Source organism: Cibotium barometz, chromosome 45 (assembly GCF_041138505.1).
Source record: "Cibotium barometz isolate CiBa-2024 chromosome 45, ASM4113850v1, whole genome shotgun sequence".
Classification (NCBI taxonomy): Eukaryota; Viridiplantae; Streptophyta; class Polypodiopsida; order Cyatheales; family Cibotiaceae; genus Cibotium; species Cibotium barometz.
The window spans coordinates 39,503,692-39,531,028 of record NC_141090.1 but is presented as its reverse complement, the minus strand read 5'-3'; the positions used below and the strand labels follow the sequence as shown (position 1 = coordinate 39,531,028).

Below are 27,337 nucleotides of genomic sequence, written 5' to 3'. Positions count from 1 at the left end.
AAAAGCAAAGGACGCACCAATAGACTTGGAGGAGCATGACACAGATAAACAACTAGTAGAAATGGAGAAAGAAATTAATGACACTAAGTGGGCTATCATGAGAATTTTAAAGACAAGTAGGATAAAGTGCCATCATTGGGCAAAGGGTCGTAAATGTGATGTGTGCAACTTTGATGTGAGGATGGAGTGATGTTTTTCAAGTAATTGTTAATTGTCACAATGGACAGAAGATAAGATGTGCTATTTATGCAATAAGGATGTTAGATATACATGAAAGATTTAAACAATGGGTTTACATGCACCCCCTACCGTTCTTGATGTATGGCCCATTGTGAAGGACACATCCTTGGAAATTGGGGAAGCATAAAAGCTTATTTGTGCAGGTTTTAATATTGGTATTTCACTGGAGGATCTCCCAACATCCACCATGTCACATGGTGATGGTGTCCTTCTTGGGACATAAATCCATAAGTTTCCTTACAGAAGAGGTATATCTAAAGCACCATTTGAACAGATTCAGCAAGCGTTGGACATGAAAGCAAAGATTGTTGGTGAAGTTGTATACAAAGTTGGTGTCAAAACAAAGGATGCTAATAAAAAGGAGTTGACACCATTTAAAGTGGTAATACAAAAGTAACCCTTATGTTCATATGTTGCATTTGTGGAAAGGGTAAACAATACGAAGACATATCTTGCTTGTTACAAGTATATATATTTTGTGTTTTTTATGGTGCTTGGGCAAGATGTGAATAACCATATGCACACTCATCAAGAAAAAAATAGCTCAACATATTTCGAAGGACATGCTCATAAAAGCTATAAGGAGCTACCCTACTACTTCATACTAGGCCAGACTTCTATTGCTTCTTTTGATATTGTACTCCTTTTTAGTTGACCAAGAATATACATGGTACATCGTGGTAGAAATATGAGTATAAGCATCTCCATGTGGTATAAATTTCAACTTTTTGACTTTATCATGAAGTGTAATCTGTTTCAGATTCTCCTAACTAGCATTGTAACGTTACTTGTTCTTGCTTCAATATTACCCTTGGTATATTTGAATGTTACATGATCTATAAAATTGCTTGTCAGAAAAGATAGGTAGTTTAATAAATATGTGACTCTCATTAGTGCCATCTTGCTCGCTCAGATATTGGTAAGTTATCAATAACCCAATCTGCTCGTTCCATATACGCACTCAAGAAGAAGAAGAAGAAGAAGAAGAGGAAGAGGAAGAGGAAGAGGAAGAGGAAGAGGAACCTAGGCCAAGAATCCTTAAAGGATTATCTACGATGCAAACTAGGATTCTAAATGGGGGGTGGTCTCATGAATCAAGGTTTGATAAGCTAGCTAATCTGTTTGACGATGGACAGTAGAAAGGATAGCTTAGTTTTACCCATTGTCCCTTGCACACACACACACACACACACACACTTGATCTCAGGCAAGGAGAGACACTACACGATCACCCCTAAAAGAAAAAAAGGAGAGAAACTATATGATCACACTACATATACCTAGTAAATTTCAGGTTTTTTTGTGGAGAGTGTGTATGTGGGCTTTAACCATTGGATCTAAATTGCTACACAAGAACTTCACTAGTGGATCTTGTCCCAGGTGTAAATCTGCATATTGGAAGATGGTAAACATGCCTTTTGGGATTGCCCAGCCCATCAGAGGTGCCTGGAGGAAGATTGGAAAGTGGGTTGAGCAATGCTTAGGATCCAGGGCTATTGGCGTGATTGGATCCTTGGGAAATGGGCTTTCAATGATGAAGCTATTGAAATATTTTTTAATATTGTTAGAGCATGCTGCTTATGGGAAATCTGGACCACTAGGAATGCTGTTATTTTTCAGAATGCATCTCTTGTTGGTATTGTTGTGACAGATGTAATGCATAAATGTGTGTGTATATGCTGGTTTGTAATTAAGCACAAAAAAGAGGGGATGGATCAGTTGATGCAGAAACTGCAGATAAGCATCACTTGATTTATGCATCTACTTGGGGAATCTTCAAGCATACTAGGGTAACCTAATCCATGGCTCATATCTTGTAGGTAAGCTTTGTTGATGGTTGGAAGACCAAGCTGCCCAGATTTGGACCTAAAACCAGAAGATGGTACCTTAAAAAAAACCAAGTGGATTATACTTTTGTTACTTTCATAGAAACCTTGTGAGGACGAGACCTACAGTAAAAATATGGTCTAAAAAGGGGGAAATATTGGAAAAACAAACCCCGAGGGGGTGTACCACTGAGCCTATGATGGAGGCTTGCATCATTTTGGGTTATCAAATCTCTTTGGAGCAATCTAGTTTTCTCTTGGAGGATGAGAGATGGACTCTGTTGTGTAATTTATTAAATGAAGTGAAATGTGAGAAGTAGTGGGTCAGACTGATGTAGCTTCCGATGTAATTGGCATAGTTGTGTACTTGGCTTTTAGTTAATATATATACTTATTATTATTGATAAAAAAAGGGATTTTACTAAGGTTCATTTTTTAATACTCTGATTAAGGAGATCAGTGGCATCGATTCCTACCCATCCCATCCATACCTTCAGAGGGTTTTTGGTAAGGAGAGTACTAACTCAATTCTTTTTTTTTTCTCCTAAACGCTCTTTTGGGGTGGTGCGGGTGGTTATTGGTGCGAGAGAAGCCAAAGGTACTCCTTCGCTTGCCTTCGGCTATGGCGAATGCCTCCCTCTTCTGACGCAGAAGCTTTTGTGACTTTAAAACCCTAGCAGCAGAACAAACCGTCCCCCCATACTAGCTTCTTCTTTTTCAGCCTCAGAGAAAAACCCTAACTTGCATTGCTTTCAAGTTGTCTTCCCCATGGCCCCTCCTGATGAAGCGGCTGCTGTGGAAAAGCTTTACGAGTTTGGGCAACGCCTTGCCGAACCCTCGGGAACCAAGGTAAATACAATTTCGTCCGTTCTTCGCTTTGTTATATTGACCTCTGTAGATTTGGGGTTTAGTTCCCCTCTCTCTCTCTCTCTCTCTCTCTCTCTCTCTCTCTGGTTTCTTTACAGCTTCATAACATGCCGCTTTTCAAAACCCTAATTTGCAGAGGCTATCCGAAACCGTAAATTTTGCACTTCTCTCTGTTTTGAAACTTCTACTTGGGATGCCATAACGTGTTTTTTTTTCCATGTCTTGCAGACTTTCAAGTACTCTACTTTTGTCACTTAAAGTGGTTTTCTCTGTTTTGAAACCCGTGCTTGGCTCTTTTCTCTAGCCTTGAATCCTTTTTTAATTTTTAATTTTTTTGCTTTTCTGCAGAATGAGAGCGATTATGTTGGCATCATATCAGCGGCTAAAGGGAGCAGCAAGTCTAAGCAGCTTGCTGCACAGCTTATTCCACGTTTCTTCAAGCATTTTCCAAGTCTTTCATCAGAAGCCATCAATGCACAGCTGGATTTATGTGAAGAAGATGAGTTGGGGGTGAGTTGCTCTTTCCTTTGCTGGGATGATTTTTCTTTACTCCTCAAAAAAGGCAGCAGACGCTCTTTGCTCCATGGACATGATACTGTCAAAGAACTCCTCCCTATGTGGCAGAGTGCCTTCAAACAAATGGCATGCTTAGAAAAAGGTTGTGAAATCACTAAGCCTTCAAGAAACCATCGAATCAAGATAAATCTTTGTGATTGACAGAATCTAGAGAAACTTTTGTGGTTTATACTTTTCATCAGCTTGCCAACAAGGTGAGGCGGTTTACTACTGCTATTATTTAAATGTTTCACGTATGGCAAATCCAAAGCGTCTGCCAAGAGTCTCTCGTGTTAGAGTAAGATGAACTCAGCTTCCGTTGAACCCCCTAGCTCGCCCTGTGCTTGAGAGAGATTTATTTCTGAACTACCTTTTCATGTTACATCTTCTTGGCAGACACCAAATACAACAAACAGCTTGTGTGGCTACAAGATAGTGACTGGTCAACCGTCTGATAGGTTGGGGGAGGACTTTTCAGATTTATTGAAAGATTTTACTGAGAGGTATGCTTGAATAACTGAATCTTGCTGAATAAGCAATTATTTATGTTTGCCAACTAATGTCTATATTGTAGCCAGCAACACCTCAGAGGGGAATTGCTCAAAGAGCTCGCCTCCGAGGAGCAGCTGTGGCAGTCTTTGATCTGGAATCTTTTTGTCATGTGCACAGTGTGTATCTACCGTGTGCTACACGCACACAAGACTAGCTTCGAGGTTGGGGAAGCTTGGAGCTAGGCAGGCTGATTGGCGAGCTGAGTTAGGGATAGACTAACGGGCGGGCACCCAAGTATGGACGGGCAGGCGCCCAAGTGTGGACGCCCGATGACCGGCCAAGAGCCTATAAAAGGGTGGCCAGGGTTAGTCATTAGTCATATAGAGTCTCGCGTGTCTTTGTTTGTGAGAGCTCTATGGTCAGAAGCTTGGATCTAGTGCAGACGTGCATTTGCTTTATGCAGCCAAGGCCGACAGCAGTCTCGAGGCCCGCGAGGGTAGCTTCGTGGCGGTATGGGACGTCACGAGGTAGAGATTGGTCGGTACGTTCATCTAGTTAGCTCAGCTCGTGGCTCGATGGGGACAGCCAAGACTTGTGGGCTTGCCCACGACTGTCAAGGTTGGGAGGTGAGTCAGGCCTTCATCCCCTTCACGTTTGTTTGGTTTGTTTGCAGGTTTCAAGTCTTGTACCAGGAGCGTTCTACGAGGAGATCATATGGGGATTTGACACTTTTGGTCTGTCTGCCTCTTGCGATATTTTCTCATAGATTTTTGGAAGCGGCTGTGGGATAGATTTCGACCACGGAAGATCATTCTTTTCATGTGAAAGCTAGCACACACAAGAGCTTAGCCGTTGGCACTTGGTTGGCCATCCCAACATTATGCTAAAGGTGTGGCCATCCCTAAGAGTCTCAGTGTCATTGTCCTTAGGATTTTCCAAAGGCCCAATAGGTCCAGCAGGGGACCCTATGCATTTTCTCTTTGGATCTGTTTAACTAGAGAAGAACACCATCCTGGTCCTTCTAGGCTGGAATCGCTCTAGGAGCCCTAGATGAGTATCTAAATCGCTGTCTTGTGTTGTGTCTTTGTTCTTCCTTTGGGATGTAGTCTTGTCCTTGTCCTTCTTCTTGGACAAGCAGTCTTTAGATAAATGTCCTTTCTTCCCGCACGAGTAGCAATGACTCTGACCTTTCATTTGGACTGTAGTAAGTGCCTAATCCTAACCATTAAGAACACCTTGATCATCCCTTGTGAAACGAGGACGGACTCTTCTTCCAAGAGAAGGGAGTTGAGGTCATCAAAATCCAATTGATTTGTTGTGACTTGGCACCTCAAAGCCCGAGAAACCACATCGTACTCTGGAGGAAGCTTTGTGAGGATTAGTGCAACCAACTGAGGAGAGGACAAGGCAGCACCCATTGCCAGTAATTGGTCATGGATAACCTTGGCCTTCCATAGGGAACGATTGCATAGAACCCCAGCAGGAAATACTAGAGTGTAGAGTTGGCCTTGCAAAGTAATTGCCCTCATCGAGGAATCTCGAGCATAGTGATCCTCCGGCTTGGACCAAACTTGATGTTTACTGGCAAGAGTTTGCATGGCCGGTGAGGTCTCCTTTGTAATGGTTTGCACAAGCCTTCGAATCACGATCCTCCTAGTTTTGTAATTCTGCAAGGAATTCATCCTCCTGAACTTGGGTCCAACGCCTCTAGTTTTGAGGAGGCTCGGGCTTCTTTTCATTGCCCTATAAACAATCTCCCACAAACCCTATCCCTTGTGAATGAATCCGATCCACATATTCAGCTTCTAATAAGCATAGTTGGTTCCATCCAACTTGTCCTCGTTTGTAAGGAGGGAGCCATATCCATAGTACCAAAGTACGCGGCAAAAAATGCAAATCTCAGCACTCCAAGACTTCTCTCGAGCACTTTCCAACGGAGCAAAACACGAGGACCAATCAGCCCCTCTGAAAATTGAGGAATAAAGGGGCTGGACCGGAACAGTCTACCAAAACGTATCGGAAACACCCAACTGAAGGGAGGGGAAGCTAGGGAAGAAGCAGAGCTGTTGGGCCTACTTGTCGGGCTGCACCACACACGAATAGACCACCTCCAGAAGTTGTCCTCACTGTAAAAACAGCCACTACACCAGCCACAACAGAAAATGCTTGGAAAAGCAAAATGCAGCCACCTTGGACTTGCAACTTGTCGCCTTGCAAGGGCTGCACAGGGCAAGTGCACCATTGATTTTAACTGTCATCTTGGCCAACAATAGAGCAAGGGGAAAAGAAGGTAGATAGCCTTAGAAGTTAGGCCTCAATAGACTAGGAGAGATGAAGCGGCTCCGTGATGAGGATGGTGGTGAGTGCGTGAGGAAGAAAAATGTGCCGGATTGGATGAACACAAGGTTGAGTGCTCAGGGACACGGGAGAAGAAGGTATGTTTAAAGATTAACCCAGTGCTGGTTAGGAATTAGATCGGGCTCCTCTCTGTGTGTAGTGTTATTGTCTTTTACCCAGGGAGGCCACTGCAAAGGTGGAGATTGGTAGGTGGCTCCAAGAGAATGTCTTGCGGTGGTCTTCAAAGTCTTTTATCTAGGTAAAGGATTCTTTAACGTGCTATTTGTTAAGAGTCAGTCTATTACGGAGCTCTTTGCGAAAGGTCCTCTCTTCTTATTACAGAGGTAAGTGCATGTGTTTCCGTTTGACCCTCTGTTTGATGTTAATGAAAGTGTTTAGAACGTGGGTCTGGTGTGGGTAGAGATTATAGGACTCCCACCTTGGCTTAGGCCGGCTCTGCGGGATATTGCTTACTCATGGGGTCCAGTGTTACACCTTCCAAACGATGAGGTTGGAGATAGACAAGTTAATAGTGTATGTATTTCCTGGAACACCGCCAGAGATATGCTGAAAACGGTTGAGGTTGACTTAGGAGATTTGGGAATCTTAGACTTGGGGTTAAAATTTGGATCCTTCCTGGGAGCTTATTTTAAATGCGGAGGCTTTGGACATATAGCTAAGAACTACGTGGAGCAGCCTCAGGAAAAAGGTGAGGAGGAAAAGGAGGTAAGCAAAAACCATGTTTAAAAAAACTGAATCGGCTGCTAGCCACGGGATAGATGTTAAAGGTGAAGAGAAAATGAAAGATGGGGATGAGGGATATTCTGAAGGGGAATGGGTCAAAGGAAAAGGGAAAACTAGTGTCAAACAGGCCAAAGAGGAAGCTAGAAGAAATCACTCCAATCAGGGGGTAGAAGGAAAAGATAGTAAATCTCAAGGTAGCTTGAGCCCTTTAATGTATTCTAATCCTTATAACCCTTTGAGAGAGGGGGATAGTGGCCCTTCTTCGGAGTAAAGGTTTGATTATCAAGTGAAAGAGGCTTGGAAAGGGATCCAGAAAGAGGATGTGGCAATAAGGGAAGGTGAGGAAGTTGATATGGTCCCTGAAATGGCTTTGTCATGAATAAGTCAATAGGATTTTTAGGATGCACATGGAATGTAAAAGGGATTAAGGATTAAAAAAAGAATGCTTCTTTTTGGGGGCTAGTTAAGCAATGGGGATTTTTGGTTATGGCTATTCAGGAGCATAATCTTTTTGGTAATATCCTTATGCGGGATAGATTTAGGGATTGGGTGATGATGTATGGGGAGTACTCTTCGGGTACATTGGTGTTATGACCATAGCAAGAAATGATCTCAATCCTAGCATTATAGCTAATCACCCTAATCGTAGGATCCTTATAGTAGAAATTCTGGTTAGGGGGAAAGAATCTAGCTCATTAATATTTATGGGGCTCATAATCACAAGATCAGGAACGAGATGTGGAATTGGATTGTCAACATGAATATTCAAGTCCCTTGCATCCTCTTGGGGGATTTTAATATGGTTGAAAGACTAGTGGACAGGTGTGGGGGAAGTACTATTCTAATGGTTAAGGAAAAAGGAAAATGGAGAGGTAATCTAGGATTGGCAGACAGTTGTCGGCATACGTACTTTAGTTTGTAATATATCTCATCCTCTTCTAGAATTGACAAAGTGTTCTTTAGTCAACAAACTTCATGGGTGCCTCACACTTTGAAGGTCTCCATAGACTCTAGCACTGTTATCTTTGATCGTATACCCTTGAAATGGAGTTGGGCTGCCATTGAGGGGGAGGAGCTTGAACTATCTCGATTTCCCAGTAGGAAGTTGAAGGTCAATAATCTTCTTCTTAGGGATTGCTTATTATAGAGAGGAAGCCATAGGGAGGCTGAAAAGGAGAGGTATGTCAGATGGATCATGGAGGCAGTTTGCCAATGAAATGCAAGGCATTGTCAGAGCTGTTGAGAAACTGAGAGCTAAGGAAAGGAGGAGTGAAAGAAAGATGTGGACAATACAACTAGAGAGGCTGCAAATCAAAAGACAGACTGGGAAACTCATTGCTGATGAGAGGAGACTAAAATGTACTTCAGGTGCCAATCTGGATTAAAACATGAAGATGATAGATGTGCTAGAGGAGGGAAATTGGGCTAAATAGAATTCCTTGAATAATAAAAGGAAACCAGAGAGATGTTTGTTTAAACTTGTCAAAGAGAGGAATAGTATTGAAGTGGTGGTGGGGAATATTTTGGATGAGGATGGACAACCTCTAGATAGTATTGAAATAATGGCTAAAAAATGGGTAGAGTTCTTGGGGTCTACCCTTAGCTTGAAGGAGGACTGTTCTTAGAGGAGATTCCGGGCAGAAGATAAATTGCTAGGATTAATCAAACATAGAGTGGACCTTGACAAGGCTAGATGGCTAGAGAGGGATGTTAATGTTGAGGAGTGTTGGGTTGCTCTCTTGAAATTGGGAAGGGACAAAGCTCCTGGATGGGATGGGCTATCTATGGAATTCTTCATTGACTTTTGGTCATCCCTGAAGGATATTGTGGGGGAAATATGTAGAAAGGCCTTTAATTCTGGCAGCATGGATAGGGACTTCAAAAAAGGGCTTGTGAAGTTAATCCCAAAGCAAACTGCTTGCAACAGATTTGGACATTGGAGGCCCATCACTCCGTTGATTGTTGTTTATAAGATTTTGGCTAAGGTAATTACTCTCAAAATCACCCCTATTTTACAAGAAGTGATTTCTAAGAAGCAGCATGGGTTTATTAATGGTAGATCAATATATGATAATATCTTTGCAGCCATGTTAGGGAGAGATGTTGCCCTTAAAACACAGCAAAAATGCATCATGCTGTAGCTGGATCTAGAAAAGGCCTATGATAGGTTGCATTGGTCTTTTGTTGGAGAGACTTAGATTTGGGACCAAAATGGCAACATGTATATACAACCTTGACTTGGGGAGGGCACTCTAATGTCTTATTAAATGGGAGGGTGGTTGGGTGATGGAAACAAATGGAGGTGGGAGACATGCCCTTACAACTTACTCACTCAAAGCAAGCTCGAGAGCGCACACTCACTCACCACACCCATGACTCAAATTTTAGTTCATTCTTGGCTCAAATTGGCTATCTGAAATTACAAAGGTTATAATAACAAAAATGAATGGAAATGTCAACAAAGAATTATATAGCAATAGATATCCCAATGATAAAATCACCACATGTATCGATGACGTTGCTGCCATAGTTGATGAAGATCTTGAAGGCACCTAATCGCAATTTCATCGATGATGATATCATCACTATTGATGAGATGAACAAGCTTATAATAACAAAAATGAAGCAAAGAATCATGTGCCAATGCACCTCCCAATGATGAAATCACCACACATGTCAACGATGTTGCTACCATCGTCGACGATGATGCCCAAGTTGATGGCAATCTCATCGATGATGACAGCATCACTATCATCACTATTGATGATGAACAAGGTAATAAAGCCCACTAAATCGATGTATAATTTCATCATAGATGGCATTGATGGGGGACATTAATCTCCTTTTCTTTGATGTGGGGTCTTTTGATGAGACATTAAAAAATGATGGTGATGCCAACACCCATGTGACTGCATCCAATAAAACTGTACGAATGACATGAAAGTGTCAATGTGATATTCAGAGTTTCCTTTGTTGGATGCTTAGCCACTTGATGGGTTTCTTAGCAATGGAAACACTGTAACAAAGATTTCAAGCTGTGGTCAATGCAGTGCTCTAAATGCTCCACCAAGTAACTAGAATTTTGTTCATTCATCAAGTCTCCTTGTTTGACATCAGTCTTGCTCTCGGATGTGTCTCTAGCCCTCATATTGTATTGTCCTAGGACCACAGCTAGCACATGTTTGTATAGCCTCCATTATAGAAGTAGCCATTTGGGGAAATTCAGACTATAAATGGGCCCTTTTGGAGCCCATTAAAAAATATAAGGCTAACCAATGAGAACTTGGATTCTAGATCCATGTAACATGGATCTTTTTTTGTCAAAGCGGGCCCCACAAATTTAAGCTAAAAAAAGAGGAATAAAATATATTAGAATAAAGCTCAAAAAATAGAAGAATGTTAGGCGTGAAGACTACCAACCAGACTTTAAAAACAACATATACCAGAAGGAATCTCAGCAAAAGAGGACATACTAATTGAAAACTAGTCTAAAGACTAGAAGAAACTTGAGTTTTAGTTGTGTTTGAGAAAAAACCAAAAATATTTTCACTTTCTCCATAATTTGAACTTTGTTCTTTTTGTTTTCCTGCCTCTCCTATGCGTCACTCATTTCTACCATATCCACTTCATCTCTTCTTCTTCTCTTGCAGAAACTTACAGCATGTTTCTTTCTCTCAGCCTATTTTTTCTTCCATCTTAATAGTCTGGTAAACTTCTTTAAGCTATGTTTGCTAATCATGATTTCATATGCAAGGGACTTGAATATTCATGTTGACAATCCAATGCCACGTCTCATTCCTGATCTTGTGATTATGAGCTCCATAAATATTAATGAGCTAGATTCCTTCCACATTGTCATGACTCCTCGATGGAAGAAGGCAATGAGAACTATCTCCCGCATTGGGTGTGAGTGGGATGGCCCCTTCTACGAGACATTGCGCACTACTGAGCTTCGCAAGGAGCAACTGGCTGTGGAGATGGAGATGGAGCCTCTCAAGGCCACTTGGGCAAAGTATGGTTGTACTTTACTTTGTGATGGATGGATAGATGTGCGGAAGAGAAATGTGTACAACATTCTTGTGTCCTCCTGCAAAGGCACAATGTTCATTCGTGCCATAGATGCATCGGTGCCAGGGATAGTGGTTACAAGGGAGTTCATTATGTCCCACATGCGCCAGGCAATCAATGAAATTGGGCCTGATAACATTGTGCAGGTGATCACGGACAATGGGTCCAATTGTGTATCCATGGGCAGGATGTTAGAGGAGGAGTTCCCCAAGATTTTGTGGACACCTTGTGCAGCACACAGCCTTGACTTGATGATTGAGGATGTGGGGAAGCTTGATTGGGTGAGCCATGTATTTTCAGCTGCATTTACCATCCAAAGGTTTTGAGCATGTACAGGGCCAATAGTGATCTTGAGCTTCTAAAGCCCTTCAGAACTCGGTTTGCATATATGTTTATTGTGGTGGAGAGACTAGCGAGAGTGCGACATGACTTATTACGCACTATTGTGTGTCGTGAATGGATAGCATGGGAGGACAAGGATGAGCCCAAGTCTATAGCATTCTCTCGTATGGTCATGAGAGATACTTGGTGGTAGGATGCAGAGGGACTTGTGAAGGCACTTCAGCCCATGTATAGTGTCCTTCGGCTCACAGACATGGAGGGGAGTACCATTGGGCTGCTTTATGAGTTCATGGACAGAATTGGTGAAGCTCTCAATGATTTCACTACCTTGTCGCGTGACAGGTGCTCACCCTTGGGCTTTAACTTTAGTCTTTGAGTCTTTCTCTTGAGTCTTCCTATAAGTTATTTTATAAATCTTGATCTCTTATGTATGTCACATGTAGAGTTCAAGATATTAAGGAGTTCTGGAATCCGCGTTGGGATTGGCATACCTTCTCCTGGAGGGGGCTATGGATTTTTGACAAACGTTGGAGATTACCATCTTTCTCGACGAAAGCCCATACCAGATTTCCTATCAATGAATGAAATCCCCGATTTCTAGATGCATAGCACCATCAAAGACCATTCAGCATTGTGTTTAATGATGGATGCTTATTGATTCATGACCACGAGTGGAACATATTATAATGGTTGCATATTCATGACCCCACATGTTGTTTTATGGAGACAATCCAACATAGCGTGCACTCTATGTTTTCTATGAAGTAGTACATACCACAATCCCTCATTCCCCTTTGAGAATGTCCTTTCTATACATGTCACTTGATAACAGATAGAACTTGGAAAATTACTGGGATTTCAATTCAGACCGCTAGTACAAAGAGGGGTGTTGAGTGCATGTGGCCCTAGCAGTGTAGCCCAGGTGATAAGTAGTCCGAATCTCTGAATAATCACAATGTATCCTATGACTAGATAAACACATCATACTCACAAAAGATTATGTGCATGCATGCATACACACATACATACATGCGTACGTACGTACGAGTAGGTAATCGTGCATGTGTACACGAAGAAAGGTGATGGATTACTGCATCCATACAATTGTCGTGTCTAATATATCTTAGTAACGCATGAAGATAAGAAGACTGGAGGAGAGCTGGCAAAGAAAACTGTACGTACTTGGCGAACTCGACCTTCTGTTTCTTGAGGGCCTCCTGCACCTGGAACATGAGGCGACATTTCTCGAGTAGCCTTGTGGCGGGCAACGCCTTGTCCAGCATGCCGGACGCCATTTCTGCTGACCAGTGTTGCCAGGCGTTTCTGAAACGGCAGGTATGAAATGGGTTTCATACGTTTTGAAACGTTTCATAAAAGGTAAGAAACGGGTACAAAAAGATTTCATACAAAATAGACAAGCATGTATATTGTTAACTTGAAATATACAAAAGAAAAAACTGTTGACATAACTTATAAGAGACCACATTGAATTCATTTCAATAAAAACAAAATACATGTACTCCAGTTCCTCTCACAAGGCCTTGAACTTGAAATATTTTTAACTTGAAATATACAAAAGAAAAAACTGTTGACATAACTTATAAGAGACCACCACATTGAATTCATTTCAATAAAAACAAAATACATGTACTCCAGTTCCTCTCACAAGGCCCTGAACTGCAATCCTGGGAGAGAACTCTCAATGCAATCCGTCTCTACATTGTACAAAAAAGAATGTTAGGTTAGAGTCAAAAAGAGAGCTGCATTTGAATGTAGATTTTGAAAGAATAGGACTCAGGAGACAAAGATACAAGATTCAAGAATCAAGAAACCTTACCAAGTTGGGTGTCCCAATACCGTATTTCTCCCACCAAGACACTGGCTCCAACTATGTCTCCCTGAGCAATGCAGTATCTCGCCCAAACATATGGCTACCGTTGCGGTAAATGAGAAGCTCATCCTCGAGCTTTCTCATAAGCTGTATATCACCTCCCACTCCCACCGACTTGGTAATGTACTCGATCCATCCTGACTCTAGCTCCTCATTGAGGTATTGCTCCTCATTCCTCCAAAGGGGTATCAAAATGTGAGCGACAGCATGGATTGGCCTATGAAACCAATCCCAACGCCGATTCCAGAACTCCTTAATATCTTGAACACTACATGTGACATACATAAGAGATCAAGATTTATAAAATAACTTATAGGAAGACTCAAGAGAAAGACTCAAAGACTAAAGTTAAAGCCCAAGGGTGAGCACCTGTCACGCGACAAGCTTCACCAATTCTGTCCATGAACTCATAAAGCAGCCCAATGGTACGCCCCTCCGTGTCTGTGAGCTGAAGGACACTATACATGGGCTGAAGTGCCTTCACAAGTCCCTCTGCATCCTGCCACCAGGTATCTCTCATGACCATACGAGAGAATGCTATAGACTTGGGCCCATCCTTGTCCTCCCATGCTGTCCATTCACGACACACAATAGTGCGTAATAAGCCATGTGGCTCACTAGTCTCTCCACCACGATAAACATATATGCAAACCGAGTTTTGGAGGGCTTTAGAAGCTCAAGATCACTATTGGCCCTGTACATGCTCAAAACCTTTGGATGGTAGATGCAACTGAAAATACATGGCTCACCCAATCAAGCTTCCCCACATCCTCAATCATCAAGTCAAGGCTGTGTGCTGCACAAGGTGTCCACACAATCTTGGGGAACTCCTCCTCTAGCATCCTGCCCATGGATACACAATTGGACCCATTGTCCGTGATCACCTGCACAATGTTATCAGGCCCAATTTCATTGATTGCCTGGCGCATGTGGGACATAATGAACTCCCCTGTAACCACTATCCCTGGCACCGATGCATCTATGGCACGAATGAACATTGTGCCTTTGCAGGAGGACACAAGAATGTTGTACACATTTCTCTTCCGCACATCTGTCCATCCATCACAAAGCAAAGTACAACCATACTTTGCCCAAGTGGCCTTGAGAGGCTCCTGTTGGGGTAAAGGCATTATGCCCACCCTTGTAGTGTGTACAAGCCCATAAGTTTTATAGTACATAGTACACTTAGTACTTTTAATGTACTAAGTGCACTATATGCACTAGAGCAAATATACATGTGTGATAGGGGAGTCACACACTCCTACTTTGTGAGTTGACTTATCCCCACACGTCTCTCTCTCTCTCTCTCTCCCTTCTTCTCTGTGTGTGTCTCCCATATGAAACCCTAACTGTTTCAGCTGAGCTTCTTTAGCTCCTTCAACTGGTATCAGAGCTACCATCGTCTAGGTCACCAGTCTCTTACTACCCATCTCCTGCATCTACGTGCACCGAAGAGGCTTCCCTCACAAGCACATGGTTGCTCGCCATTGTTTGCCTCGCCTCCTCTCACGTCGCCAGACAGCCCCTCCTCCGACCATACAAGCACAGATGATGGCCCCGGTCGTACTGCCGATCATCACCATCAGCCTTGCTGTATCGTCGTCGAAGAGTTTTATGCCAGCATAAACCAACGTGACCTCGACTCCGTGCACGACCTCATCGCAGAGGAGTGCATCTACGAAGACCTTGTCTGTCAGAGAAGGGCGCGCTGAACAGCAGCAACGTGGTGAGGCCGGAGTAGTGCGGAGCGGAGGGGTTGGGGCTGGTGACCCACCAGCGTGCTGTAAGCCAAGGCGAGGAGGTGCTTAGTGTCCCGCAAGAGCTGTGGATGAGCGTCGCTGCCGCTCACTCCTCCTCGGACATCGGCCCCTTCTGCCGTAACCTCAGGCCGTGGGTTGCCGTTGCACTTTTCCTCCTCTTCAAAAAGGCCAAGCAGTTTTCAGACAACAGCAAGAGCAGCATCCGTACCTGCATAGCAGCAGCAGCATCAGCACACGAGTCAGCAAATACGACGCCCCCCCTTCCTGCAACAGAAATCAGAAATTTCAGAGGTATTTGCTTCAATTTTGGGATTTTGCATGTCCATTATCATCAATTGAGCAGGTACAGGTCCTAATGGCTCAGATTTGAGAACAATTGGCAACATTGGGTGACATTGGTCACATTCCGGGTCAATTGGTAGGAAATTGGGTGTTAACATTTGGGGCTTTTGATGTAATTGTGCCATTGGGCATTCATACATGCTGTATGATGTGAGCAATCTCACATTCGGGGCTAAATTGCAGGAAATTGGAGTGCATATCAAAGGGCTTTTGTGCCAATTGGGTTGATTTGCATGCAGGCACTGGCATTTGATGCTTTGGGCAATGTGTTGATGCCTGTCTAGCAAGGGGCTTTTATGTATTGGATGTATATGTGGCCAGGGGGAAGCATTGTGAATACTCTGGATGCCTTCATGTGCATTGATGTACCATTCATGATCAGAAATTGATCTTGAATCAAGGGGCCTTTCAAGATTTTGTGCTTGTTGAGCTTGGCAAAGCAGCAGGGAAGACTTTTATGCCTTGAACCCTGAGAAATCCACCTGCAGTCAAGGGGCTAGTGCCCTTGCCCAATTTCTGTCCGGGACTGTTGTATGATGTGGTGGGGATTGTCAAGGTCTGATTTTCACTCATTTGGACAGCCAAGAGAGCATTTATTGCTACTGTACTTGTTAGTACAGATTTGGTACAACTTTGTACAAGTTTTGGCATGGCTGTACATTGATTTGAGTGAGGAAAAGGCTCATTTTTATCTGCTGTACTTGCCGGTACAGATTTGGTACATCTTTGGTGAGCACTTAGTACTGTTGTACAGTATTCTGGAAGGGGAACAGAGCACATCTAAGGTGCTGTCATAAATCTGCAGCAACCAGATTTTGGTGATTCTATCACATTCAGTGGGAGGAGAGTTGCATTCGTGCTTCCGCAGTGGGAGATAAACTTTGGGAGAACAACTGTGAGCACTTTGTGTGCTTTGGTGCAGTGTTTGCACATCTTGCAGGGAGTCAGGCATTGACTGTGTCAAAGGTTGCATATGCTATGGCAACCACAGGTGAGATCTTCATTGCTTCACATCAAGAAGCTTGAAGGCTCACATAATTATGACATTTGGCAAACCCAGTGCTATAATGTGTTGCTCCAGAAGAAGCAGCACAAGCCCATCAAAGAAAGGGGTGTAATGCCCGCTTCTCTTACTGCTGAAGAATGGGAAGATATGGATGAGTTGGCAAGATCCACCATCATGTTGTCTGTGTCAGACTCTTTACTTTTCAGCATACGTGAAGAGAAGACAGCTTGGGGAATGTGGCAAAGATTGCAGGACTTGTATGCCCAGCAAAGTGCCTCAAGCAAAGTGTATTGGTTGAAGAAACTCATAGGTCTTCAAATGAAGGAAGGGGCGTCTATGACATCCCATCTAAATGAGTTTAATGGTGTTGTCAGCCAAGTCATCAATCAAAAGTTGGCAATGGACGATGAGTTCAAAGCCACCTTTCTCTTATGCACTTTGCTAGAGAGTTGGGACACATTCAGGACAGCCACTAGCAATTCAAATGCTATGCTGTCATATGCAGATGTGGAGGGTGCTCTCCTTCAAGAGGAGATGAACAGGAAGAACAACTCTGTTGGAAAGTCCAATGCAATGAATGCACGTGGGAGATCCCAGCAAAGGGGTAAAAGCCAAGAACGGGGAAGGAGCAAGTCCCGCTCCAAAAAGGACTTGGAATGCCATTATTGTGGCAAGAAGGAACATTTCAAAAAGCAATGCTACAAATGGAAGAATGATCAAAAGGAAAAGGGCAAAGGAAAAGACAAAGACAAAGATGAAGCCAAAGATGCAAAGCCAAAGGGTAAAAGTGGAGTCAAGATTGAAGAAGTCAATGTGTCACATGCAGGTGACAGTGAGGATGAAGTCCTATTCATGTCTTCACTTGATGCCCATTCACTCCATGCAGGAGATGGTCATGGTATGCACTCATGGATCATTGATTCAGGTGCCTCCTTTCATGTCACAGGTTGCAGAGACTTGTTTGTCAGGTATACTGCTGGCAATGAAGGAGTGGTTTATTTGGGTGACAACCATGCATGCCAGATTCTTGGCAGAGGTGATGTGAGGCTTGTGTTTTCAGATGGCTCACAGCTTATGCTCCATGATGTCAGGCATGTGCCTGAGATCAAGAAGAACCTGCTTTCTACTGGATAGCTTGATGATGCTGATTATGTTACCACATTTGGTAGTGGAAAGTGGAAGATTAGTAAGGGCTCACTGGTTGTTGCCAGAGGCTCTAAGGTGGACACTCTTTACTTGATGCATGCTCATGTTTGTCACCATGTTAATGTAAATGCAACCGAGCTGCCGGAAATCTCTATGTGGCATAGCCAGTTGGGACACATGAGTGTCAATTGTCTCGTTTTGGTTACTTGCCTTCTCTAAAGTTCTCAAGTTTTCAGTTTTGTGAGCATTGTATATATGGCAGGCAACTCCAGTGCCCCCACAAGAAAGCTCTTGGACAGAAAGATGCTCAGTTAGAGCTTGTGCATACATCTTCAGTTAGAGCTTGTGCATACAGATGTATGTGAGATGCCTCAGCTTTCTTTGGGAGGGGCAAAATATTTTGTGTCTTTTATTGATGATGCCACACACAAGGTGTGGGTTTATCCTCTTCGTTTGAAGAGAGATACATTCTCAGTGTTTGAGAAGTTTGTTGCTCATGTTGAGAATCAAACTGGCAAAACATTGAAGGCTTTGCGTTCCGACAATGGTGGAGAGTATATGTCCAAACAGTTTCAGGACTTTTGTGATGCTAAAGGCATCAAGAGGGAGCTCTCTGCTCCTTATGATCCTCCACAAAATGGGACAACAGAGAGGATGAACAAGACCATTCAGGAGAAGGTCCGTTCTATGTTGTCACATGCTGCGTTACCTCATGGTTTTTGGGCTGAAGCTGTTATGACAGCCGTTCATCTTATAAACAGGTCACCTAACACGAGGCTTGGTGGGAAAGTGAAAGAGGAAGTATGGATAGGGAAGCCTCCGTCCTACAAGCACTTGAGAGTGTTTGGTTGCGTTGCGTACGTGCACATACGCAGGGAAATACGCACCAAACTCGATGCTAAGTCTCACAAATGCATATTCCTAGGATATGGTGACAGAGGTGAAATGGGGTATAGACTTTGGGATCCAGTGAATAGAAAGATTATACGCAGCAATGATGTCATTTTTGATGAAACATGCATGTATAAGGAGCTTGCAAGGCAACAGGAGCCTGGCAGAGTCATCTTTGATGATGATGGACATCATGGACAACAACCAAGGGCTGTAAATCAGCCATTACAGCAACAAAACCAGCCCTTAAATGGTGCTGAAAATGGTCCAAATGGACAGCCAGAGATGGCAGAAGATATTCCTATGGATATCCCACAGTTACAGGAGATACCGGGCATGATCTTTCGACCTTATGGCATGGAACAGGAGCCACCAATAGGTGATATGCAGGCTGGACAGCAACCTGCAAATGATGATCATTGGGTACGGAGGTCCACAAGACCCTCCAGACCCCCTGACAGGTTTGTTCCAGGGGTTGACTACTTGATGCTTACTGACTGTGGGGAGCCCTCTTGTTATAAGGAGGCTTTACAAAGGGCAGACAAGGCTCTTTGGGAGCGTGCTATGAAGTTAGAGATGGATTCTCTGCACAAAAATGGAACATGGGAGTTGGTGCATTTGCCTACAGGCAAGAAGGTTTTGCCATGCAAGTGGGTTTACAGGCTCAAAGTTGCACCTGCTGCAAAGCCAAGATACAAAGCCAGGGTAGTGGCTAAGGACTTCAAGCAGGAACATGGTGTGGACTTTGATGAGATCTTCTCTCCAGTGGTCAAAATGACCACACTTAGAGCTGTATTAGCTTTGGTTGCTCATGATGATCTGGATTTGATTCAGATGGATGTGAAGACTGCTTTTCTTCACGGTGATCTCCATGAGAAGATATATATGCAACAACCAGAGGGTTATGCAGTAAATGCAAAGGAGAAGCTTGTATGCAAGCTGAAAAAGAGTCTTTATGGGCTCAAACAGGCACCAAGGGAATGGTATCAAATTTATGAAATCCCAATATTTCAGGAGGAGTGACATAGATCACTGCTTATACACCAAGAAAGCTTTGGATGGCAGTCTATTGATCCTCATCTTGTATGTAGATGATATGTTGATTGCCGGGAAATCTCGTAAAGAGATGGATGCCTTGAAGAAGAGGCTGCATCAGACCTTTGATATGAAGGATTTGGGTGATGCAAATCACATTTTGGATATGCGGATACTTCGGGACAGAAATCAGCATGTGTTGTATTTGTCTCAGAAGGAATACATTGGCAAAGTTTTGCAGAGGTTCAATATGGAAGGGGGGAAGAAGACTAGTACTCCTTTGCCTCCATATGTGAAACTTAGTGCTATGGAAGCCCACAGTCGGATAGTGATAGGGCTGATATGGCCAAGATTCCGTATGCTTCAGCTTGTGGCAGTCTCATGTATGCCATGGTTGCTACCAGGCCGGACATTGCATTTGCAGTGGGAGTGGTTACTAGATACATGGCCAACCCTGGCAAGAAGCATTGGGAAGCAGTGAAAGGTGTCATGAGATACGTGAAGGGCACACAGGATATGTGTATCTGCTTTGGCAAATAGGATGCATTAGTGCATGGTTACACAAATTCGGATTATGCCGGTCATCCAGATAACCGGAAGTCTACTACCGGTTATGTGTTTACATTCACAGGAGGTGCTGTGTCATGGATATCCAGGATGCAGAAGTGCACTGCCTTATCTACTACAGAGGCCGAGTATATTGCAGCCACAGAGGCTTGCAAGGAGGCATTATGGCTATCTCTGTTAGTGGTTGATTTGGGTTATACAGGGGATATTCCATTGTTGCAGTCAGAGTGCCATCCAGTTGGCAAAGAACCCTGTCTTTCATGCAAAGACGAAGCATGTGGATGTGAAGTATCACTTCATCAGAGAGGTGATAGAGAACAAGCTGATTTAGCTTGTCAAGATTCATACGGATGACAACCCGGCTGATCTGTTGACAAAGAGTTTGCCTCCAGAGCGGTTTGCTCATTGCAGACACTTGATGGGCATTGGATGAGGCCAGTTTCAGCCTTGATATGGCCTTGTATATTATCATGTACATGCTGATTTTTTCTTTACCTTCACTTAAGGGCACATTGCCTTTAAGTGGGAGGTTGTTGGGGTAAAGGCATTATGCCCACCCTTGTAGTGTGTACAAGCCCATAAGTTTTATAGTACATAGTACGCTTAGTACTTTTAATTTACTAAGTTCACTATATGCACTAGAGCAAATATACATGTGTGATAGGGGAGTCACACACTCATACTTTGTGAGTTGACTTATCCCCACACGTCTCTCTCTCTCTCTCTCTCTCTCTCTCTCTCCCTTCTTCTCTGTGTGTGTCTCCCACATGAAACCCTAACTGTTTCAACTGAGCTTCTTTAGGGCATTATGCCCACCCTTGTAGTGTGTACAAGCCCATAAGTTTTATAGTACATAGTACACTTAGTACTTTTAATGTACTAAGTGCACTATATGCACTAGAGCAAATATACATGTGTGATAGGGGAGTCACACACTCATACTTTGTGAGTTGACTTATCCCCACACGTCTCTCTCTCTCTCTCTCTCTCTCTCTCTCTCTCTCTCTCCCCCTTCTTCTCTGTGTGTGTCTCCCACATGAAACCCTAATTGTTTCAGCTGAGCTTCTTTAGCTCCTTCAGCTCCATCGGAAACATACTGTAAGTTTCTGCAAGAAGAAGAGATGAAGTGGATATGGCAGAAATGAGTGACGCATATGAGAGGCGGGAAAACAAAAAGAACAAAGTTCAAATTATGGAGAAAGTGAAAATATTTTTGGTTTTTTCTCAAACACAACTAAAACTCAAGTTTCTTCTAGTCTTTAGACTAGTTTTCAATTAGTATGCCCTCTTTTGCTGAGATTCCTTCTAGTATATGTTGTTTTTAAAGTCTGGTTGGTAGTATTCACGCTTAACATTCTTCTATTTTTTGAGCTTTATTCTAATATATATATATATATATATATATATATATATATATATATATATATATATATATTTCCGAGAAAAGATCCTTTCATTAGTTATATAAAAACGCCCGTAGGGCTACAAAAAAGATCCTCTCTGCTCATAAGAAAACAGAGCAGAGAACAAAGCAAGGCAGCCAGGGAGACTCTCCCTAGGTGCTGAAAAATACAAGTATCAGTACAAAGAACTGAGAGGCTATATCATACAATAGGAGAGGGGAAAAGCCAAACAGGTGGCTTGTAGTGCCAACGGGGGGACCCCGTGTGTAGGGTATAGAAGGGGCCGCTGTGCAAGTGGTGTGAAAGGCCTGGTGCGGCAAGATCGCCTCATCCGAGTCGCCCCGGATGCGGTCATATTGTTCTCGCAGGTGTGGATCAACTCCTGCCAGATCCCCCGAACAGTCTCTGCTGGTGGCTCCAGTCTCCCCTCAAAGGCCCTGAAGCATCGGGCCCTCCAGGTGAACCATATGGTGAGGCTGCTGAGGAGCTCCCATCGTAGGTCCCTCTCCTGTGTCCAGCCGGCGGACGAGAAGTCCGGTGAAGGAACAAGGCGAGGCTGGCCCCTAATGAATCTGATGGCCTGGCTGTCCTGCTCTGTCTCATAGCCCATAGCAGGCCCTGACGAAGTCGACCAAGCAGCGGCACCCCACGTATATATACCCTCTGGAGAAAGGGGGGCCAGAATGCGCAGCATCCGCAGCCAAATCTGCTGCGCCTGAGGGCAGTCCCATAGGCAATGTCTCTGGGTCTCCCTAGGGTGGCCGCATCGGACGCAGGCCGTCGGAAGACCGCCGTAGACAAGCCAGGTGCCAACTGCAGAGCCCCTGTGGGCGACCAGCCACTGGAAAGTCGAGATCCTGCGTGCCTGTCGACTAGCCTAGATCCTGGTCCAAAAATCCTCCAGGAACTCCTGAGAGAGTCCCTGTAGCCGCCAGTGCCCCGATGCAGCTGGAGAGACCATCCTCCTCGCCGTCAAAATATGTCGTCCCAACCGAACAATATACTGGAAAAAGGTGATCTCTGTGGCCTCAAGGGATGCATAAGGATCATGCCACTCGTACTCGCCTGGGTCCCACTGGAGCCGGGCCAAGGGGCGCGTTGCATATGCCCATATGCGCCAATCAAAGTCCACATCTGCAGGGTCTGGGTCAATATGCCACTTCCGAGAAGCGGCGGCCACCACCCGTATCCTCTGAAAGATGCACTCTGCAACCAAAGGCGACTCCACCTCCACTCTCTGAAGCCTGCCCTCATCCTGGATCTCATAGTAAAGGCATCTGCCATCCTCTCTGACAGCAATCAGGATCTCCAACTGAGTAAAGGCTCCCATCCACCGTGGGGCCACGAGCTCGACAGGCGTGAACCACTCCTCTGTGAGTGCCTCCTAAATGTCATCCCTCATAATCAACCCCTCTCTGAAGTGACTCAGCCTCTCCACCTGGATCTCCTCTGGGAGACTGCAGAAGGCTTGCCAGTCTCCAAAACTACGTGCTGGGCCTGCCGCCAATGGTCCCCAGGCTAGACGAGGTCGAGAACCCAGCATATGACCCTGCTCTGTGCGAACCGATGGGCTCCAGATGAGCGGCTGTCTGGCCCGCTCCTCATCACAAGAGGGAGGTCTCTGAGAGAGCCCCGGTCTTAGCAACTCCCAAGCTCTCAGGATGCTCAAGGCAAATCTGTCCTCCCATCCTCTACTGAGGCCTGTCCTCCTCATCTCAATGAAGATCCATCGTATCTCTGGTGCCCAAGTGCCCCCTGCTGAGGGAGCCCGAGCCTGCAGCCGCTGCAAAAGACGCTCTTTCCAAGGCTCAGCGCTTGGAAGCAGCCCCCGAACAATAAGCTTCCCCAGTAAGGCTCTACTCTGATCAAGTGGATCTATAATGCCCAAGCCTCCCTGGGCCAACGGAAGTGTAATAACTGCCCAAGCAACCTTTGCCTGGGCTGGCTGACCATCCCGCCCAGACCAAAGAAAGTTCCTGATCAGCCTCTGTACCTGGCTGATACAAGAGCTCGAGAAGATCCAGCAAGACGTAATGTACCACATGGTCGCTAAATGCACCTAATTTGCCACCACCACCCTCCGAGCCAAGGATAGCCGAGCTGTACTCCAATACAAAAGCTTCCTCCGCGCTCAGAAGAAGCGGGGCAATCTGCTGCTCAGGTGACAAATCTAGTCCAATCTGGCATCCCAAATTGCTGTGCCAGGAGGAATCCATCTAAAACCCGGGTCTGGGCTCCATGTCGGAGTGGGAGCGCTACTGATCCAAAACGCCACTGTCTTGCGCCAATTGATCAATGCTCCCAAAGCTGCACTAAAAACCTGGAGCGACTGCTCGGCCCGCTGAAGATTGGCCTCCTGGCCATGCAAAAATAAACCTGTGTCATCAGCAAACTCAGCATCGAGTAGGTCCTATACCCGGACTGGGAGCTGGAGTCCTCTCAAACCAACCTCCTCTGCCGTCAGATACATGCTCATAGCCTCAGCAAAGAAGAGAAAAAGAAACGGGGCGAGAGGACACCCCTGACGGATTGATCTGGTCAACTCAAAACTCGGCCCTCGTCCTCCTGCAACCAGCACCTGGCTACGAGCTGTGGAATATAGAGCCGCCACCCCTCGAATCCAACTTGGCTCAAAGCCCAGGCGAAGCATAGTGCCCTCTAAGAAACCCCAATCGACTCTATCGTATGCCTTCTCAAAATCGAGAAGCATCACGACCAAGTCCTCACCAAGAAATCTAGCTCGGGCCGTCGCCTCCCAGAAGGTGAAAATGTTGTCAAGGATACTATGCTCCTTGACGAATCTTGTCTGGGTAGCATGAATCAACTCTCCCAGGAAGGGCTGGATCCTCAAACTCAAGGCCTTTGCCAAGACCTTGTAGACAGTATTAAGGATCGTAATAGGTCTCCAATGCCGAATGTCATCTGATACTCCCTCCCCCTTGGGGATAAGAAAGATCAAGCCCTCTGAAAAGCTCTGTGGCATCACCCCAGTGTCCAAAACATACTGAAAGCCCCTCCGGAGGCCTGGCCCCAAAAGGTCCCAATAGCGCATAAAAAAAGCAGGCGTCAATCTGTCCTCCCCTGGGCAACTATGGTGCGGAAGGGCCCTCAAGGCCTCAGCAAGCTCAACCTCTGAGAGAGGCTCACCCAGAACTGTACGCATACGATCTGTGACCCTCCTCTGCACATGGGCCCACACAGTCTGTCTGCAAGCATCCCGAGCCTCAGTGGGCTGGCTCCGCTGCAAGGAGGTCTCTATAGAACCCAGTGGCAATGGCTTTGATCTCCTCGGGCTCAGTAGCTACCGATCCGTCCGGCCTCCCAAGCTGGCGGACTCTTGCTCGAGCATGGCGGGCCCCAGTAATCTCAAAAAACTCCCCAGTCACTCTATCACCAAGCTGCGTCCACTGAGAGGCCTGGCGGCGATAGTAAAACTCACGTCTCTGCTCCTCTGCCTCTCTAACCTCCTGGCGTGCCTGGCTCAGCTGGGATGCCACCCACTCACATGTAGGCTGCTGCTCCTGAAGGCGCTGAAGCGAAGCAAGGCTACGTCTCAGCCGACGCTCTCGCTCGCGAGCCTCTCCCAGCCGTGTCAAGGCTGCAGCGTGCAAAAAAGAGCTGAGCTCGATGAGTCCCTGGGCACACTGGCCTGCTGCATCCTGGTCAGAGCTCTGACTATCATGCCATATCCTCTCAATGTCCTCAGCGAGACTAGGATCGGTAAGTACCCTCTCTGGGATCTTCAACTGCGAGCTGGTCTCCCGTGTCCTCTCCTCAAGTGTCAAAATAACTGGCGCATGGTCTAAAAAAGAGGTGCCAGCGAGAATGCCAACAGACCCCCCTCGCTCCCCTAACCTGTCGCCCACATAAAAGCGATCAATCTGTGATAGATTAGTCCCTCCCTGCCGGCGATCCGACCGAGAGAAACTAAGACTGTCTTGAGAGCGGGAGAAGGCCTCCTGCTGCCATGCATCAGTGATCCTCAGTGTCATGCAAAATCGCTCCCAAGCTGCAAGCCCCGTACCGTGCACTGTAACATGACTGCCTCCCACCCTATCGGCCGGGTCCTCAAGCATGTTGAAGTCCCCCCCGACACACCAATGTGCGGCCTCTGGCAATGCATCCGTAACCTGGGTCCAGAACTCTGCTCTGGCACTAGCATGGTTGGGCGCATAGACATTGAGCATGCCAAAGAGCTCATCATGCGTCCTCAGAATGACATACTGTGCTCTACCAGGCACAATGATCCCGCGATCCACAATGGCCTGCCGCCGTACATCCGCAATGACCATACATACTCCTCCCTGCCCACCCAATGGGCCAAACCCTGCAGACCAAAAGGTGTCCCATCTACCAGGCATCACCGAACCATATCTCCGGATCCTGCTCTCACCCAAATGGTGCTCTTGCATCATCAAAATATCAATACTGCCCCCAACCAGGCATCTCTGCAGCTCCTGCCTCAAGCAACCGCGATAACGTATATAATGTGCACCGCCAAGGCCTTGTACATTCCATGAGATGATCCGCATGGATGACTTGCTGAGGTGGATGCTGTCTCAGCCGTACGGCGGGCCTTCGCAAGCGGCTTGGATGGAGAATAGTCCCCATCCGAGCGGCTACGAATCTGCCCACCCGGTGTGCTGCAAGAATCTCGGATAAGGCGCCTGGCGACTGCCTCTCGCTTAGACAGAGCACCCTCGTGTATGCATACATATCCAGGGTCCCGTGCTAAGTGTGCCACTATGCGAACGACCAAATGTCGAATCCCTGAGGCGTCCACACTCTCGGGATCAATGAAAAAATGAGCCAACTCCCATAGTCAGCCTATCACATCTGTCACCTCCAGATCGCTCACATGATGAGAAAACTCAACTGCCTGAGTCTTCAAAGTGCTAAGAGCGAGCTCCAGAGTCCACTCTCGGTCGCATGGGCCACAGAGAGGGAATGAGAAGGCCACCGCTGAATCAAGTGCCTCCTCCCCGCGGGCCGGAGGTATCACTACATGCACTCTGATGGGTCCTGGCTCATGGGGGTCCTCTGCGCTAAAAAGCCGTGTGAAGGAGTAATCAAAAGCCTCCGAGCGCTGCCTAGTGTCGAGATGACTCAGCTGACTGCGGATAGAGGATATCCGTGAAGCCCAAGTCTCCTCTGCGGTGCTCGAGCAAGGTCGGTGCTCAGAGCTCTCCGGACTGCAGGTGAACGCCAGGGGACTGCCAGGGCCTCCCGAGAAGCTGAGGCGAGGGGGGGGGGAGGAGGGGGGGAAGAAGGGGGTGGGGAAGCTGCCGAAACCGGAGCGGGGATGGGTGGAGGCGAAGGTGGAAGCGAGGCGGAAGGGGGGGACGGGGGAGGGGGGGTGGGGGCGAAGGAGGGGGTGCTGGCATCTCCTGGTCCTCAGTCGGCGCTGGTGTCTCCTCCTGGAGGGGAGCAAAGCTGTTCCTCACGGGAACCTAGTGATGCTGAGACTGTGGCTGCTGCTGCATCGGTCTGTGGGCGTGCTGCTGGGGCTGTCTCTGTCACCAGGAGGTGAAACTTTTTGCAGTTGTTTTCCTTATTTACATTTCTTTATAAATATATATTTTTCTTTTCTTTCTCTTTGGTTGCTGTTGCTTTCCCCCGGGATCTCTTGGAAGGGCTTGGGCCATTGCAATGTCAGAATGGGTCAACCAGTGGGACTTTGGACCAGTGGTTGGCTAAGCCTGAGAACTACACTGAAAGATGAATGACAGTGTCCAGGACATGGCCACTGAATGAGGGCATAGGCCGGTTTACATTAGTACGTGGCCGCCACCGAAATGTGAATGTATCTTGAATTCTAAGCAAAT

General features: G+C 45.7%; 1 protein-coding gene across 3 annotated transcripts in view; it reads left to right on the top strand.

Moving 5' to 3' along the window:
- The first annotated feature begins 2,544 nt into the window (after window positions 1–2,544).
- LOC147612746 (cilia- and flagella-associated protein 73-like) overlaps window positions 2,545–27,337 on the top strand; it is a 67,652-nt gene continuing 42,859 nt past the window's right edge. Inside the window, exons 1-3 of one of the 3 annotated variants that reach the window (XM_086783310.1) lie at window positions 2,545–2,915; window positions 3,282–3,443; window positions 3,885–3,991. In XM_086783310.1, the coding sequence (XP_086639436.1) occupies window positions 2,835–2,915; window positions 3,282–3,443; window positions 3,885–3,991 (350 nt within the window). In that variant the 5' untranslated portion in view covers window positions 2,545–2,834. The remainder of the gene's footprint in view (window positions 2,916–3,281; window positions 3,444–3,884; window positions 3,992–27,337) is intronic. The other 2 variants (XM_086783312.1, XM_086783311.1) reach the window with 2 other exon arrangements.